Here is a 19,319-nt window from a genome sequence, read left to right as displayed (position 1 = left end):
AGGGATGTTCACGAAAGTCTTGTATGGAAGGTAGCACCGCTATGGTGTGCCCTAGCACCATTGAGCCCTTGAGTGAGATGTGTAATCATGGAGTAAATTGTGTTATCTTGCCACTATGTTATGGGACATAGTCATTGGAAAGGTTTTTGTATGCCTGGCAAGTGTAAACAATTGAGTTATATATGTTGCTCTTATTTTGTGAAAGTTAACTTGGTTGTGTCCAAGGGGTTGAGCTTAGTTGGTTAAAGAATTGAGTTCTCAATGTGGACACCCAAGTTCAACTCCCATGAGGGACACCTTTGTGTAGAATTCTAAGTTGTGACTTTTGGTCTTCCATTGTTATTTAAAGTGGATTTCTAAGTTGTGACCCTTGGTCTTCCAATTGTTGTTTCTAGTTTGGTGCTCGAAAGGAGCTAGTATTTGTAATAAGTTTGCTCGAAAGGAGCTAGTATTTGTAATAAGTTTGTAACATGAATGCTCGAATGAGCAAAAAATGAGCTTTGTGATTCTATGATACTTAATGCAAAAGAAAGTTAACTTGGTTGTAGAATTTGAATTTTGAAACTAGTTCTATGCAATCAAATTTTATGAAGAGGATGGATTGGTAAAAGAAATTGATCATGATAGCATGTTTTCTGGTCATATTTGGTAGATGAGTATGGTAATTGTTGTTTACCTCCTTTTAATGCATATTAATTTGGTGTAATGAAAATAAGAAAATTATTGTTTCTTTGCTATGATTATAGATAATTGCTAGAATGTTATAAGGAATGTATGGATTTAGATGTATCTTACCAATGGATGATGGCATTCGTAGAGGATTTAGCAATTATGTTTCATTTATTTGTGAAAACATTCCTATGTGCAATTTGATATTTGTTAAATGAGTTTCAGGGCTAATGCGTGCTGCATGTTTTTCGTCTAGCCTTACGACTTCCAGGAGTAAGTCGGAACTAAGGGGGGGAAGATGTAGTACCCCTGCCCTAGTCAGATTCTAATCTCAGGTTGACCTTGGTTAGTTTACCATGTTATAATGTTTTAGTTAGATGTTTTGATTACTGTGTGTACCTGTTAATGTGGTTTTCGCATCAAATCTTATGTAAGTTTATTTGTTCTCCTGATTCGTGTTATTAATCTCGGGCTAACACTTTCATTATATATATATATATGCATGTGTGACTGTTGGTTGCAGGAGATTACAGGTACAGTACCGCACAGGTGTGAGGTTCGTCTCCACTTGGATTCGCAGGTTTGAGTGTTCCTCAATGGCCCTTAGAAATTGGATTAGGTGGTTGTAAGACCCTCGTTTTACCCTAGTCGTACTCAAGTGAGCATCGTCAATCATCCATCAGTTTCCCCTTTTGGTTGGATATGCGGGTCGTTTATCTAGCTGGCTTTCTTGGGTTGTGTGCTTTGCATGTAATAAAATTGATTATTTAATCCTTAGTGTTTAATTTGATTAAATGTGTGTTTACACAGTAGTAATTAAGGGACTAAATTAAATAGGTCCCCTTTATGCGATTAATCGTTAATTAGAATTGCTCAATTCAAGTTGCTAACGAGTCCAATTAAATGGTTAATTTTAAATGATAAATTCATTCAGTTTATACTTTTGGAAAGGAAAGATTTAAATTTCTTCAAAATAGAAATAATTTAACCTCTTTGGCATTTTGGAATAGAAAGGTTAATTCAATTATTTGAGAAAATCAATTTTTATTAGAAAAGCAGTTTAATATATATTTGAATTGTTGAAAAGAATGATTTTTAGATTTTATTTAAAAGAAAATATTTTAAATTCAAATAAATAAATTTTCGTCAACAATCTTCCATTTAACCTAGCTTTTGGAAAATGTTTGGGAGGATTATTTTTGGAAGAGTATTTTTGGAAAAACATTTTTGGTTGGAGAAATTTTTGGGCATTTGGGGGGATGAAGGATTTCTTGAGCCTACAGGTTGGGCTCTTCACCAAATCTTTCCCAGAATTGCTATATGAGGTAAGATTCTGGTTTATATCTTTGATTTCTTTGTTTATCAAAGTTTGTTTGTTTTTTGGAAGAAATCTGGTTGTGTTGTTGAAAAATCTCATTTATTTGGAGAAAATGAAAGAGCTGTAGTTTAATTTCTGAATTTAAATCCTCCTTGCTCCCTCTCCAAATCTCCAGAGTGAATTTTGGTTGTTCTCGTTAAACTTTGTTAAATCCCCATTGAATGTTCTCATATTAACCTTCATATTGGAAATTAGTTTGGAATTTGGCAGATTGGTTGAATAAATCTGTGAGGAATGATTCTTTATGCCCAAATATGGTTTTCTGGTTGAGAAAATTTGCCTATTTTAGGAGGTTATTCAACAAATTTTATCATTTTTCAAAACCATGGGGTTGCTGGAAAAATGTTTTAAGTCTCAATCTGAGACTGTTTTAAAAATTGGGGGTTTGTTTATTTTTAAGAAGCAAATAAAATAAAATAAAAATTAAATTAATTTTTTATGGTTATGCATATTGGGCGTAGGGAGCTTTCACTCTACCCACGGCCCCGTGGAATCCACAGTCGTGGTTCCACATTATGGAAACCACAGAACGTGGAGTCCACGTTCTGTGGCTCCACATCGTAGAGAGCACGACTGTGGTTCCACACTGTGGAGACCACAGTCTGTGGTTCTCCACGACTATGGAGACCACAGCCCGTGGAAACCACGACTGTGGTAACCACGGTGTGGGGGCCACTAGGTGGCAATTTATTTTTAAAACAAAAAAAATATAATATAATAAATTTTAGTTTTTTTTTTAAATGTTTTATTAATATTAATTTTTAATTAATATAATTTATTAATAATATATTAATTTATAATTACTAATTAATGTATAACATTTATATATATTAATTGTAGTGATTTATAAATTAATTGTAGTGATTAATAATTTAATGTGTATTATTAATCATATATTAATTGTCCTTTGTAATTAATGTATTTTTTTTTAAATAAATATATATTAATTGCGGTTGAATTATGGATTTATTAATTAAGGTATATATATATATATATATATATATATATATATATATATATATATATATATATATATATATATATATAGCTGGTATATTTGTTTTAATATATGCTTGGGAACTTTATTTTATTGGGAAATGATTATCTAGTTTAAGTTTCCTTAAATGTATATTTCTATTTTGTGGAAAGTATATCTTGGCTTCGAACACAAAATAAGTTTAGATGAATTGTGTCGTGATAGAATGAAATTTGATGTTTTATTTTGAAAATGAATATTATATTTTTATGTGATTAATGAATAATCAATTTTATATCATTGGGTGTTTTGCGTATATTATATTTATAGTAATGTGATTTTGGTTTGAAAACTCATGATGGCGTATCTATGTTATTTTATGATACAAACGAACTTTAGTGATTTAGTAAACCATGAGCGACACGTACCTAGACAAGGTAGACAAACTGCAATCAAACTCAAATCCATTAAAAAATTGGATTGAATTTAATGTTTAAACAATATGGAAGAAGATTGTCTTTTTCGATTTATGCTTATGCATGTTTAATTTTTCTGTATTCGCATTTTCTTAAGAAATGGCATGTCTTTGATTTTGGTTGTTGGAAAATGTCATATTTTGATTCGTGTACCTACTTATGTCCTTGATCTCGAGTTTTGACTGTTTTCATGTGATGGTGTTATGTCTGGTCGTGTCCTTTATGCGGATGTCGAATGTTGATTCGTGGTTGACCATAGTTGGTCGAGTCTCTAGTTAGAGTATCGTCAGTCAGTGCACCTCGTATGAAGTCTTATTTGACCAAGCGAGTATTCCTACCATATTGAACTCTGTTTGTTTGACCTTGTGTATTCCTTGGTTTAGAAGTTCGTTTGAGTATAGTCTAGTGTCATTTGGGAAAGTGGCTTTCGATTGGGGGTCGCACCCAAAGTGGTTGTTGGGTAACCCATCGAAAGTGTGTCTAAATAAGTGATAACCTAATAGCATTTTAGAAAGTTTAGTTATTGAAATCACTAAGTAAGATAATTGTGTCTCACGTATGGAATAGATTGCCAGGGTAACCCAATGGATGGGGCCGAAACCTATGAAAACATGTCATGGTAACCATACCAAGTTATGTGATGACACTTGTCCCTTTTGTTCGCTAGTGTGTTGTTGTGTTGTCCTGATAGGAACAATGTTGTAGAATCGTCTTGTTGTTTATGCCCTTGTGTGAAAATGATATTCATGTTAGACCATGGGTTGCTTATGATGGGATGCAGAGACTTAATTTATCAGATGCTCCAGTTGATCTTTGTATTTGCTTCCTATTATGTTCAGTTGGATCATCTTTCCTATTCAGAGATCATTCTTGATTTATTGGACCGATGTGGTCGTATGTATTATTGGTTTATGTATGCCTTGATGGCGAGATGTAAATGATGTTACCTTATGTTTTCTTCACCCTATTATTTTATCAAAGAGGTCTTGCAATTGAGCAAACCCGGAAATGTAGCCCACTAGAAGTGAACTCCAATATCATTTCGATTTTATATGGTGTTTATGTTCTTATGTTTCTTTTTTAATTTAACATGTATGGATGACATTATGTTATAATGTATAATGTGTATTAGATGAAGTTAATCTTAAATGCATGTATGTAGTATCATGGAATGTATTCAGTTGTTGATAATGAAATTAAAGTATGCTTGGAAAATATTTGTTAGTTTATAATGAAATTAAAATATGTTATAAAATTAGATGTATAACTTATGTTTTAATGAAAGTTTGAACGTAATGTATGGTAAAATTTTATTAGATGAACTTAATCATGTTATCTATACTTTTAACCTCAATCGATGAACCTTATCATGTTATCTATATTTTTAATTTACCGAAAGAATTTACCATTGATCAAAATATTATTTTGTCATTAAGTCAATCAGCTTAATTGAATTAATTAGCGTGAGTTGAGTTAAATGTTGAATTAAGTAATCACGTTGGGAAACTCTTTAGGAGTTATTGAAGTCTTCCGTTGTGTTTTCTGAATTTATGGCATCTCATTGTATCAGTGTGTTGTGTTTTATTTTATTTTATTTTAATTGCACTATTTTCTTGTGTTTTAGCTTAATCCCTTCGGGTTTCCTAGTGGGGCATTACAAGAATACCATGAAACATGAATCAAGGCCAAGGGCATTCAAGTTGTGAATTTCTTTATTTATTATTTTCCATCAACACTCGTTAATATATTCCGTATGAGTTTTCTATTGTTCGTGACATATAGCAAACTTATGGATTCAACTGTGAATTCAACTGTGCATAATTTTTATTTTACGTTTTGAACGTAAAATAAAAATTATGCATAGTTGAATCCACAAGCTTGCATACTACATTTTATTAATATGTTAAATATCAAAATTGCAGGCAGACATGTTAGTGTGGGACAAAACCTCTACTCCACTGTATTTTGTTGGAGCTAGTAATTTTTACAACAATTGCATTGGAAATAATCAAGATAAGGGAACCCATAAACCACAATGAGAAGACCTAAAAGTGCAATTCAATGTGCAAAAAAGACAGCATTTTTTTAATTCATATTTTACAGCATGATTAGAGAATGAAATCATGTCTAGCTTGCTTCCACGATCCATGAAGCACATTCTCTAAGAAGAGAAAATTGGTGGAACACTGCAATGTTCAGGAAGACCTGCATTTTAGAAAGAAATCCAACTGGATCATCTGTACAATGGAAAGAACCTGCACAACTGCATTGGTCAGCAAGATGGGATGACTTTATTTGATGGCACTTTGAGCATACAAGATCCTGTACATGATATAGGCGCTCCCTCTGCCGAATAATTTGGATAAGTGCATTTTCAATCCAGTCTTTGTTGTAAGGCTGACCACACTGTGGTACAGAACATCGCCAATCATGCTCCAGCAATGCAGCATCACGACACAGATCCAAATCCCTGCAGTCATTACAATAACTGGAACACGAACACCGAACACTTTCATGAGTAACGATAATACTACCAACAATTGAAATGAAAATAAGAGGATTATTTTCTACATTGCACTACTTTTAGTTGAGTTGATATAAATGGAGAAGCTTTAAAAAATAAAATAACCTAACAAATGACACACACGGCAATTGAAGCATGCTCTTTTACTCTTATCAGACACTACCATCAGTAGAAGGGATTGCAATGATAAGTTGATTTGCTATCCAGAAGGGGCGCTGCAGAAGAAGAAATAGAAGTCACCCACAAAACAACCCATATACCATGTGATGCGATTCTCTTATTCATGTGTATACTCACTTCCCAGATTTAGGCGTTTGATTTTACCACTGTTTTATTTTTGTTTTATTGCTTCCCAGTTTGAGTTTGACGCTATTTTTTGTCTTTCATGATTGGCTGTTGTAAGTTGCTGTAATCTTTCTTTTTTATTGTCAAAGCTTTGTTGGGAAGCTTAGAATCAAACCAATGGAGTGCTCAATCGCCTCGGTTACTTTAATTGAAAGGAGGGGATTGTTTCGAATTTCGATAACTCAATCAACCAACCAATATCTTTTATGCTTTTTTAACAGCTAATTGTTTATGGGTTGAATACAAATTTATTTATGTTGATTGTTTATGGGTTGAATACAAATTTATTTATGTTGATGGCGAAGCTGGAGAAGGTTAGCCTATCTATCTATTGATCAGCAAATTGGAATGGTGCCCAATCCGGATATATGTACATTCTTCAAATAACACTTACAAATTCTCCTATTTATTTCTTAGTTTATTTAGCTTCGATGAAGGGAATGTTGATCATAAACAAAACTAACATTTGAGAACACCATAAATATGCAAAACCACTGGACTTGGCACATAACTCTGCATGCCAAACATGGGTTTTCACGGGTCTGTGCCAATAGTTAAGGTAGAAATGCATCTATAATGCTTTATGTGCATGTTCAATCTTTTAGCCCCTGAAGAACCCATATACTTCAGGTAAGTTTGTTTTCATGGATTACAAAGGTGTTTCATGCCATGCAAATGGTTGTACCGTCCACTTGCTTATATGGCATTTTGCTGTTGTATTAAGTGGCCAAATGGCCTTATATTTGTATCTATCATATAATTTATTGAAAGGACTCCCATGTGAGATTATCTTTTAACACCTATTCTTAATTGGTGACCTTTTTGTCTTTTAAAACATCCTTCGTTCTGCCATTATCAGTCAACTTATTGATAGTATCAATTCTCTTGTAATATAGTGGATATAGTGGCAGAAAAATTGTGAGAATCGTCTTCTGTGTAACCTCATATTTTTTAAATAAATCTATTTGCTTCGGGAGAAAAACTTTCTTCAAATTTTCAATTTTTTACATGCATCAGATCAAAACTCTATTCAAATAGCTAAACACACAAATAAATTACTAGGTAACTTTCAAGAAACAATAATAGAAACTGAAACAGATACCAGCTTGAGAGAATATTTATTAAATGTCTCAATATGGACTTCATGTCTTTACCTGCAAATAACATTAGGAAGCGTGAAGGACAAACAAGGATCTCGAAATTCTGCCTCTGGAGAAAACTCTTTTACATGGACCAACTTGAGAAGATTCTTCCGCATCACCTGTCCCAAAAGTAAGAGTTCTGAATGTTCAACATTTCTATAATGAACCTCTGAAGATGCATCTAGTTATTGCATTCAATAAATTTTTTATTATCTACATCAATCCTCTACAGGATTTCAAGATGTAGACGGCACTCACTGAACAAGATTACTACCTACGAATAGAAATGTTTTCCTAAAAGAATAGAAATCAGGATCAAATAAAATTGAGATTATTATCCTCATCATAATGATATTGTCCTGTCTTAGTCGTTTCTCTACAATGATGTTGATACTGAACCAAAGTTTAGTTAACATGCAACCTAGAAGACACTTTGCCAGAAACCATTGATCATTCCATTATCTTTGCTATACTGTACATATTTCACCCACCTTGAAAATTGATAGCATTTGAAATCTTTTATACACAAACTGACAAAAATATCAAAACAAAATAACATACCTTCATAGGAAACAAGAACTAATTTTGTTAATTTCACTAGACTATTAACATTCCTCCAAATCATAGCTTGATCAGCATTGCAATAAACAAAAATACAAATGAATTAAAGGGGTTTTGCATGTAGATAAATACCAAAACATCATGTTGAACACGGTGATCAAGAGCAAGAACAGCAGAAACATGCTTGATGAATTCCAAGGCACCATCACCCATTGGTAGGTAAGATCCTGCCAGTTTTGGGAATTCGTGGGAAATAGCATCTACAGTAACATCTTCTCTTCTTCCTTTAGCAGTAATGTGACGCTGTGTGTCACGGACAATTCTGAGAAGCTTGTCCGTGAAGTATGAAGCGATCTGCAAGAATAATGAAAACCTTTACTATACAATGAACTTCTCTACCATCCCTTTGGTATTATCTAGCACACACTGATTTTCTTTTTTCAAATTATAATAAAAATAAGTGTCAATAAAATAGAACATGAGAAACAATTTTAAATTGGTTACCTGTTCCTTGAGGAATGACACTTCCTCTGATTCAACATCAGCTGCAGCTGCAATTGTAACAGATGGTGTGCAGAAACTGCCATCCCTTGCAGCAGTTCGCAATGCAGCCTGTTCTTGTGAATGCTTCCATGGAAGGTATATAAACTCAGAAACTATGACAACAAAATAATCCTGTATCCAAGAAGCAATTTGTTTTACAACCTTGTCTTACAGTGCAACGTGACATCAATAAAAAGGGAGTTCCATGTACTAAAGTATATTATTCCTTACAAGGAGACTGCTAGACAATATAACAGACTCTGCCTATAAGGAAACTTGAATAAAAAGATTCACCAGATGCAATCAAGAAACCAGGAAAATAGAACATGAAATAAATCAATAGTGATTACACCATACAGCGGAAGCGTTATTTATTGGAGAAAGGGCCATTTTGAAATAACAAAGAAAAATCAATACTATCATACATTCTGTGATCCATGTACAGATCAAATTTCATTTTGAATTTCTACGTATTACAGTGCAGGAGAGAGAACCTGGATTGAAATTTACAAAGCTTTAAATATTCTATCAGTGCAACTTGCATCTGACCATGTGGAGATTTGAGTTACGGCTGTGCATTAAAAATATGTCACATCTTTCAAATTTTCCAGAAGTTGGGACACAAAAATTGACGAAGTCTGAATTTCTTATGAACTAAGTTATCAGTTCAGGTTTAGGTTTGCCATAGAGCAAACAAATTTGGGTTTGGGTTCATTTTGGGTACATCCATACAACCCAAAATGTATATATGTAGTTGCAGTCTAAAAACAGTAATTAAGTTCAGAATACCGCATAACATGCATATAATAAACAAAGCTACCATTAAAAAAATAAAAAATAAAAAATAAACTATTTGAATATCAATGTCACACTTGAATGCTACTACGTATAAATACTAGGGGCTCCACCCTCAAACCCCCCACTATAATTTTATATCTATTCTATTAAAAACCAAAAGTGTGTGTATGTGTGTGTACACGTATGTATGTAAACACATATATATCTATAAGGTGTACAAGTACATGGATACACATATAGATATACTCATAATACATGCAATGGTTAAGCAAGGATGAACATGAATACTCAAATACTTTTATTGGTAATAATAGTTTTGGACACAAGCTTCTAAACACTATGCTTTACCAGTTTGCCTTAAAATAAGATGTTTATCTATTTTTCTTAATCATTTGAATGAAACTAGGATTACAACTTGCAACCCTATATATAAAAGGCTAAGTTACTAATCCTAGTACTAGTTTGGGTTAAGGGTTAAGTTCACAAATTCAATCAAAAAAATTTGGAGCTGGGTTCGTTTTGGGTTCAAAAATACAAAAACATATAAAAATTATCAGTACATACATATTTGTAACCTAATAACATAAGTGTACCTATATTTTAATATTTTTAATGTAAGAAATTTAATCAAATATTTATAAAGCTTAAATAATATTAGCAAAGTTAATATATAATAATCAATTTTAAATTTATATTAATAAAGAATAAACTAAATAGTTGAAATATAAAGTTAAATAAGGTTGCATCCCAAATTCCACTCATCCACCATGGTATATAAACTAAGTATGTAAACACATAACAGGACGACAAGGCCACCAGGGCAACTTTGGGATGTCTCGAGGATGGCAAAGCATCCCTCGATCGTCTCGAGGACACGCAGAAGTCTCCCATGCCAGGGTGGCCAAAAAGTGAGCAAAAAATCAAAACAAAAAAATTAACTTGATTCCAAAGCCTTGGCCTTCTACACTCCATAAAACACATAAAATTCTTCATTTTTACTCACAAGCTCATTTCAACAGCTAGGTTGAAGAGAAGTAAGAGGGTGAGTGAAGGAGTTTTTGAGTGTGATTTAAGTGTTGCAAGTGCAAGAGGGTTGAGAAGGAGCAAGAAGAAATGGAAGAACGGATAGGATTCTATGACTTTTTTCAAAAGAAAAAAAAGTTCTTTTTTTTTTTTTCATTTCCAAAATATAATTTTAACTATAATTTCATAGACATGGCTGCAAGTGCATATTTATAGATTCATTGCAATTTTCATTGTTCATATTGTCATCAAGATTCAATAGTGAAAATTAAATTTTATTCTCAAGTTTGTCAACCTAGGTTGAAACTAGGCTGAAACTTTTAGAATTATAAACTTATAAATTTTAAACTCGTATTGTTTTCTTGTAGTGTCACAATGAGTTCTCATGGCATGAGTGAGGATGAGGTTGAAGTTGAAAATACTGAATCAAATTGGGCACCCAAGGCTAAGATGGGTGACCATGAGGATGAACCTGAAACCTAAACCACTAGTTCCATGGAAAGTGTAGCTGCAAGTACAAATTGACCCTCCACATTGCTGGCGGAGTATGTTAGGGGCCCTTTGGATTGTAAGTCTCCTTTGAAACAACTTGCAACAAAATTGCCAAGTAGGACTAGGACATCTGGGGGCACAAGGTTGTGGAAGTGCAACTTTTGTGCACTTGAATTTTATGGCAGCATTTTAGAGTTAATGCCCACCTTCTTCATATTCGAGGGAAAGGTGTGGAAGCACGTGTTTTTTTGTGGAGACAGCAAACCTGAAATACAAAGCTAAGGCATGCAAGCTACGGGGTGTCACTAATGACAATGCAGCTACACCTATGTTTACTTCTTTGTACCATAGGCAGCAAGCTCATATGAGTCAGCCATGCGGTTCTACTTGTACTTTGCAAAGGAGAGTATCAAAGATGTCAAGTACTTCTTCAGGGGCCCATGCAGGAGAGGTTAGGAGGAAACTCAAATTGACAAGTGATGTTCGTAACCCTATTGCTGATTTATTCAGTGTGTAGCTGAAGGATGATATAGATGATGCCATTGGCAAGTTCTTTGCTAATGGCATTCCATTTCATGTGGCTCGATCTCCTTATTATATGGAGGTGATGGTGATGGTAGCAAGGGGAGGACCATCATATGTGCCACCAAGGGAGACAAAATTGAGGGCCACAATCTTGGATAAGAACTATTCCAAGATAAATGTGTTGATGGAGACAATGAAGGAATGTTGGTGAAAAGTGGGTGCACTATAGTCATGGATGGGGATGGGTGGATAAATATTACACATCATCCACTCATCAATATCATGGTTACATGTTCAAAGGGCCCATATTTTCTTAAGGCAATTGATTGTTCGTGTCATCGCAAAGATGCTAATTTCAGTTTCATATCCTGAAGGATGTTATTGTGGAGGTTGGGCCACAAAATGTGGTCCAAATAGTGATAGAGGCAACCTATGTGTGCAAAGCTGTAGGAAGACTACTTGAGACAGCTTATAGACATATTTGGACTCCTTGTTGTGTGCATGCCATGAATAATGCACTCAAGGACATGGGAAATATTGAGTGGATCAAAGCAATGGTCAAAGATGCTAGAGATGTGTAGATGTTTATCTACAACCACCACACTTCACATGCACTCATTAGGAGCTTCTCTAAAGAATTCTTGAAACCTATTGAGACTACATATGCATCCTATTTCATTCTCTTGGAGAGAATGATTGAGTTGAAAGAAGCATTGCAACTTATGGTTATGAGTTATGACAGCAGAATGGAATCGGTAGGCCAAGTCCAAGGTAGAGCAAGGGAGGAAGGTGAAGGATACATTGAAGGGTGATGCTTTTAGGAGTGATGCAAAATATATTTTCTCTATCATTGCTCTAGTTTTCCAATTCATTAGATATGGGGATGTCGATGCACCTAGCCTTGGAGAGGTGTATGAGTGCATTGATTCTATGCTTGACCAAATGAGGGTTTCCATGCAAGAGAGGGACCACACATTAGCATCCTACAATGAGAGCATTTAGCCAATCATTCATCAGAGATGGGAAAAGCTCAACAATCCCTTGTACACGGCTGCCTATGCATTGAACCCCAAGTGGTACAAGCATAAGCTTGGTAGAGTTACACTGATGGAGGATGCTAAGGTGAAGGCAAGGTTCTCTAGGGCTATCGAGAAGATGTGTGATCTTGTAGAGGCCATACATCAAGGGTTATTCTAAGGCGGCCAAGATGGATATGGCAACTATGGCACAGGAGTACCTGATTTTGTGGTGGAATTTACCATGGACCAATTTCTTTGACTACCACTCTAGCCATTTGATTGCTGTCCAAGTTTCTAGTTCTTAAACTATTGAGAGGAACTGATCTACATATAGCTTTATCCACTCTCTTAAGAGAAACAGACTAACCTCTAGGAGAGCAGAGAAGCTTGTGGTTGTGCATAGTGCTTTGAGTCTCATTGACTACAAGACACTTGTGTACAAAGAGAGTCCAATAGCACGACGGGATATAGAACCAAAGGAGCCAACACAAATTGATGAGGATGCTAGAGCTACAGAGGCAGAGTTGGTTGGTATTAGTTTGGCAGAGCTTGACCATGTGGAGTCTAGTAGTTCTAGTGATGAGGAGTTTGGGAATGATTAGAGACCTCCCTTCACTACATTTTATTATTTTGGCATCATTTACTCATTGTAATCATCTTTATGAAATCTTGAATATGATATAAATTTCGAATTTGACATTTTCATTGTTCAAACTTCAATGTTGAACGTTCACTTCAATTTTTTTGTGGTATTCAAGTATTTACTATTTTTACTATTTCACTAATTTGCCAAAGTTTCATTTGAAAACTCAAAATTGTAATTCTTATACATTTTTTATAGCTAATTTTTCAAGTACTATATGTATATCAACAACCCCTCCCCCTACTGTCCCCCCACCATCCTCAAACTTAGGCCTTGGTCCCCAATCAAGAAACTTCATGGAACACTGTATGAACATGAATCCTCAAACTCATCTCTCCTTCCAACGTCTAAAATAATAGTTTTTAGTTAAGATTGATTGTCATGGGCAAATCATTCAATTAATCAAGGCTCAAGCCTTACCCCAACGAACTCAACCGCCCTATTTACATTTTGCCATGATACAAACCATCATTGTAATCTAGGTTCACTATGGCAGAATGGAAAAGGGCAAATTTTGGGACAGATTCACCCAATTTCATTCTGGGCAAACCCACAAACCTTTGGAGGAACCTTGGCTAGATGCCTTACCAAACTGAACACGAATTTGTATCCGGGCTGAATTGAACCCAAACCTGCAGATCCAAAGGACCAAAATGGCAACACGGATAGAAAGTCATAACCTTTTTTACGTCACCAAAAGTAATATAAGTTTTGAATCATTGTAGTTCTGTGGAGAATAAAAACATGTGAATAAATAATACCTTAAGAATATTTCCTGGGCCCTTAAAGAATGCCTCTAATTTTGTGACTTTGTAGCATAAGATTGCTTTTATCATTTATGACTAAACATAACAAATTGCTATACATATACAACAGAATACTTTGAAAAAACAATATTTGTGTGCCCATCATTGCTTTGTTAGCGTTGGAAATTGCTCATAAAAATCTTGTGTAAACAAACCAGCAGGTTTACCTGGATAGCTTTGGGCAGATACTCGGCAATGTTCCAGCTTGATACTATGTCTGGCTGACTCTCATTTTCTAAGACTGAATCAGTTGATGCTCCTGCTGTGAGCTTTGCTTGAATTCCTCCATAATTGTACTGAGTAAAAAAGGAAACAAATTAGCAAAAATTAAAGTTCTAATCCTAGTATTTTTTTAATTAAAAAATAAACATAGAATTTAACGTGCAAATGTAATTTAAACTGCAACAGTTAAGGAAACATAGTTTCATGGGTAAAAAGGGAGCTTGACAACGTGAAGATATTACAAAAAGCAAATTCCAACCAGCAGCTATGAGTTTCTACTTTTCCTTGATAGTCTAGTGAAAAGAGAATGGAATTGCTTGTGGGTTGGCATAGTGTGTAATCGTATCATTGCATGGACTATTCAAAAGTAGATAATCAATGTGCACACCTGGTCCATGAACAAAAGTGAGTGCCAAAAACGCTGAGGCTCCATTTCAATCCATTCAAAAAGTTCTCTGCGTGGGAGATGCAATATTTTCTTCAGAAACGCAGGTCATTTGTGGTAGACTCATAGTTCCTCTATTCTGAAAAACATAAAAAAAAAATTGCCTAAGAGAAAAATCACTTAGAAAAATCACCTGCTTTGAAGTGTTTTCAGCAAGTATTCACAATAACCTTGAGCTCCAACTAAATCTCCTTTCCCAGTATCAACAATGATTCTGGAGAAATCTGCATAAATAATTGTTGCCCCTAGTTTACGGAATTCTGCTAGCAGTAGAGCAAACACTTTCTGCATAACCTGCAAATAGGAAATTCATTGTTTGAGCATGTTACAAAACCATCCAAGGTCTCAATTTATCAATACTCTGCCTTCTCAGAACTTATTTTTCAAATGAAAATTCACGGTTGACAGATTAAGCATTCTGAAGTGATCATTTTTTTGGGAAAGACCTTTTGCAGAACTCGATGAAGAGCTGGATCATGTAGCTTTGACTGTGGACTGCAAAAGGATATGCATGATTATATCAGCACTTTAAAATGTCTAATCCTATTGTCGTCGATGGACAGATACAAACATAAGGATGATTATTAATAATACAAGCAGTATTTGTAGCATAGTACATCCAATCAAAAGACACCTGCAAAGCCAGCGGTACAGATGCTGCAACAAAGCATCTGCAAACACATTTCCAGAGGAAACTGCATCGGCTACACATCCTTGAACCATTTGCTTCAAAACACGAAAAGCAGGTGCACATAAAGTTGCTTCATCCCAACCCAGTGACTCATTACCAAGTTGCCCCCCACCTCCATTTGCATCTAGCTCAAAGCCCAACAATGATCCTCCTTCCATTTCATTCACTTGGCTGCTCTTCAATAGAGCATTCACTGCAAGATGATGTATCTGTAAAATCAAAAGAAATAAAGTTATACCTATGACATTCAATTCCTAGAATACTATAAAGCTTGTACTCGTGCTCACATACACTTAATACAAAGAGCAGCATAAATGTATGAGAAGCAAGACACACCTTCAATTCCACTGAGACTGTCCTATATGCTCCTGGATAAATAAGAACAGGCTGTTGCACCTGTACAATTCAGAGTTGCACATCATCAATGGAATTCCACAATTACGCTACAAAAAATAAATTTAGTTGCAATAGCAACTTGATCCAAATCTACTGTTATTGCATATATAAGAACAGAGGAACTAGAAAATATGATTATTACATCTATAAGAACACAGAAATTAGGCAACCTTAACATATCAACTTCTAAGAGCAATGACCATATTTAGAATTGATGTCTAACTCATAACATGTAAAGCTTCAATAGTGAAGGATAAGATTTGAAGCATTGAAGAATTGTCATTCATTATTAGTCAAGCCAAAACATGCGTAAACCCCTCTATGTAAATAGTTAAAAAAGCCAGGCAACACGAATATGCATATAGAAAGCACAGCTAATCTAAACATAGGGAACAAGTTAACTAATCTGAACATTGTAAGGGTTTAGTGGCTAGATTAGTAAATTTGTATATACTAGAAAGATATCAATTAAAAAATTAGAAGACTTAACTATTAACTAAAAGCACGGTACTTTTAAAATAGGGAACTGAATAAGAAAACTAAAGTGAAGATGCATAATCTGAGGTAATCCATTAGTACTATTAGTAATAAGTTATAACATTCCAATAAAATAGTCACAATGTCAAACAATTCACAAAATCTATATTTCAAAAAACAATCCTAGCATTCAATTTCCCTAAGACCTCTAGATAAAATTAGAGTGATAGAAAGGACTAAATGTCAAAATGAAGTATAATGCAACGCTTCCACAACATTAAAGACAGGTAAATGAAGAGCATAGACGGAAGCTTTATAAAGGAAATGATTTCAAATCCAAACAGAAATATTGTAAGGTAGTTAAAATAGACTATGACAAATAATTAAATGTGCAGGCTCGCTTATTGGCCATAATTTTTATCTGAACACTTTTTCTACTTCCTGATAATTTTTACCAACTATAGCCACATTTAAATTCAACAGAAAAAACAAAACAAATTTGCAAAAGCTATTATCTCAATCTACAAGAAATTATTGGCTTACTTCATCTGCAAAGCTTGGTTCTTCTTCTGTAATACCTCCCAGGTCTGGAACTCCATCATCAGATATCCAAAGCACCTATGTAAAAATATTACCAGAAATAGCAAACAAGAGATCATTCATGTTTATCTAATTTACCCTAAACCAACAACAGAATACTTTTTTATTTAAAACAGATATTGAAGTCTTCCATAAATTATGCATAAAATCAATGATCTTATATCTAAAAATTATTAAGCAACTAAAATAACTTGATTTCAAATCAAGGCAATGTTCCAACATTCTCCAGCAACTAAATTATAAACAATGTTAATGAATATTACATCAATTTGAGAACCCCAATCGCCACAAAACTTACCTGCTGATGATCATGTAAAGCCCGGGAATAAAAGACATCAGCAGTAAACATTAGCCAATCAAGATCAAAGTTTCCTATGGGTACCTGCGAGAGAAAAGTAATTGTAACAAAAAGTATCTATAGTTATATTAAAATCAATTGTATTTCTAAAAACATCTTGGGATATTTAATTACATGAGCATATCGAGCAAGAGCAATTCTTTCATTCAACCACTGGGATGATGCTGCACAGCGTTGCATCCCCGTCCTAGCTGCCATTGTCTGCCATCCAAGGGCCTGATGCAAGCATACGAAGAAAATAAGTAAGAGGAACAAGATCCCTTCTTGTAACCTGTCCAAGAAAGAAACTGATGAAATATGAAGTAACTAAAAATACTTTAGAAATTCTAGAAATTGAAAATGAGAAGTACCTGGTATTGGCTATCTCGAGCATTGCAAGGAACTTTCACACATGGGAATTCAGTTATAACAGGAATAGTTGTACTCAATAATTCCATACAGGGGCATTCAATGACACTAAGTGTTGGACCACGATGTTGATCCCTGATGTAGCAGAACAAAACCATTTTGCTTCAACTACTTTACCACAATATGAGTTTCAACCAGTCCTTGTTATTTCTTGAAGAGCATAAAGGCATTTGAAAACTAATTTTCAATAATGCATAAAGTTATAGTAAGAAAGAGCTCCATTGGTTGCATGATGAAAAAGGAACCTGTAGTCATTTAATATTCTCTGTAGTAGCTTTCCCGCATCTACAGCAGTCCCTACATACTCCACCTTAAAACATATTTGCACCATCCCAAAAATCAGAATCCCCAAAAATTATAAAAAGTCAATATGCTTAAAAATAGGTTGGTCGAAATGAGCACCTTGAAGATACTAGGAAAGGAATCAAAACAGGTATCTCCTTTTGACATTCCATTGTGACGCAAACCATCACGGAATTGCTTTTCAAGCTGTCCAGAGGAGAGCTCCCTATTCTGGAAAGGGTTCACAACCACTACAGACACCGTGCTTGAAGCAGGAGTGTATAGAGCATATAGGCCTCTTCCTTCAGATGCACTACAAGTGACAAAAAACCCATATAGTTTATCAGTTCCAAAAACATAACAGAGCCAAAGAGTGCAATTTAATTTAAAGTATTTCAAAAACCTGAACCTTTTCAGAATATGACTGACTGAACAAACTGGAAACCTACAGTATTTAGTTCATAACCAAATTCAAAAATGTAAAATTTCATTTTCAAAATAAACAAATTGTGTGAGGAAGATAGAAAACAAACTAGAGAATATCTAAAGCAAATAAATTTTACACAGCAAATCCCTGAGGATTTCCTGGCCATCCCAAATAAATTGAAAAGAAAACCTATACCTTAAATTCAGAATCATTTTCCTCATTTTCATTCGCAGTGGTTGTGACGAAGGAATAGGAAAAAAAATAGATCTCAAGTCAATTCTCTGATTCTGTTTCCTGTGTTACACAGGGACGTGTCCCCACCCCTCAAAACCCCATACCCATCCCTTGATGCATTTCACGGATGAGGGGATTTCCCCTAGCCATCCCCACTCCCAATATGAGAAAATCCAGAAACGTCCCGTAACACGTCTCCAAAATGAGGGATGGCAGGAAACATGTAGGGGGTGCCTAGCCATCCCCAAGGTGGTCAGGGACATCTCAGCTGTTCCCTGAACGTCCCGGGAATGTGTGCCACCCCAACCAAAAAACAATTCTTTATAATGTTTACAAAAATAGTTCATAGCAATTAAAAAAAGGCTGTTAAATATATCATGACAGCATTATAACAGCAGTTAAATTAATCATGACAGCAATAACAGCAACGACTGTAATATAAAAGAAATAAATATATCATGATTCAAATTCATAGTTGATGATAAAAGTTATATAACAGTTAACACTAACAGCAGTTATTTGGATTTCTGATTTCATTGTTCAAAAAAGTTTTCAACTTCAAAAAATTTCATATGGTATTAAAGGTGTATTTGCCATAGTCTAGTATAGTGCGGTATTGTGTGAGAAGTACAAACAAATAATTTCTTTTTGGAATGTGGTTGGCATGCAGGCTTCTGCAGAAATCATCCAAAATCATTTTAACATTGTCAAGTTATATTGCTGCCGTTCATTGACATGTAGAAAATTTGACTCTCTCACTCTCTTTACACACACACATGTATATCCCCCCGCCTTCCCCACTGCCGTCCCCAAAATGCCGTGAAAGTCCCCGAAATGCATACCCTGCTGTCCCCAAAAC

The 19,319-nt window shown here is 34.7% G+C and overlaps 1 protein-coding gene across 1 annotated transcript in view; it reads right to left on the bottom strand.

The window, feature by feature from the left end:
• Positions 1 to 5,537: 5,537 nt before the first annotated feature.
• The window catches only part of LOC131075939 (DNA polymerase epsilon catalytic subunit A), a 62,467-nt gene continuing 48,685 nt past the window's right edge, over positions 5,538 to 19,319 (bottom strand). The window contains exons 34-49 of the mRNA XM_058012915.2: positions 17,920 to 18,112; positions 17,763 to 17,827; positions 17,460 to 17,592; positions 17,224 to 17,325; positions 17,050 to 17,133; positions 16,695 to 16,769; positions 15,615 to 15,674; positions 15,222 to 15,487; positions 15,034 to 15,082; positions 14,721 to 14,881; positions 14,531 to 14,597; positions 14,088 to 14,216; positions 8,576 to 8,746; positions 8,204 to 8,425; positions 7,523 to 7,629; positions 5,538 to 5,987 (exon numbers count right to left, since the gene is read on the bottom strand). Of these exons, the coding sequence (XP_057868898.2) occupies positions 5,627 to 5,987; positions 7,523 to 7,629; positions 8,204 to 8,425; positions 8,576 to 8,746; positions 14,088 to 14,216; positions 14,531 to 14,597; positions 14,721 to 14,881; positions 15,034 to 15,082; positions 15,222 to 15,487; positions 15,615 to 15,674; positions 16,695 to 16,769; positions 17,050 to 17,133; positions 17,224 to 17,325; positions 17,460 to 17,592; positions 17,763 to 17,827; positions 17,920 to 18,112 (2,245 nt within the window). The 3' untranslated portion in view covers positions 5,538 to 5,626. The remainder of the gene's footprint in view (positions 5,988 to 7,522; positions 7,630 to 8,203; positions 8,426 to 8,575; positions 8,747 to 14,087; positions 14,217 to 14,530; positions 14,598 to 14,720; positions 14,882 to 15,033; positions 15,083 to 15,221; positions 15,488 to 15,614; positions 15,675 to 16,694; positions 16,770 to 17,049; positions 17,134 to 17,223; positions 17,326 to 17,459; positions 17,593 to 17,762; positions 17,828 to 17,919; positions 18,113 to 19,319) is intronic.

This window comes from Cryptomeria japonica, chromosome 9 (assembly GCF_030272615.1).
Source record: "Cryptomeria japonica chromosome 9, Sugi_1.0, whole genome shotgun sequence".
NCBI lineage: Eukaryota > Viridiplantae > Streptophyta > Pinopsida > Cupressales > Cupressaceae > Cryptomeria > Cryptomeria japonica.
This window is presented reverse-complemented; position numbering and strand designations above follow the sequence as displayed.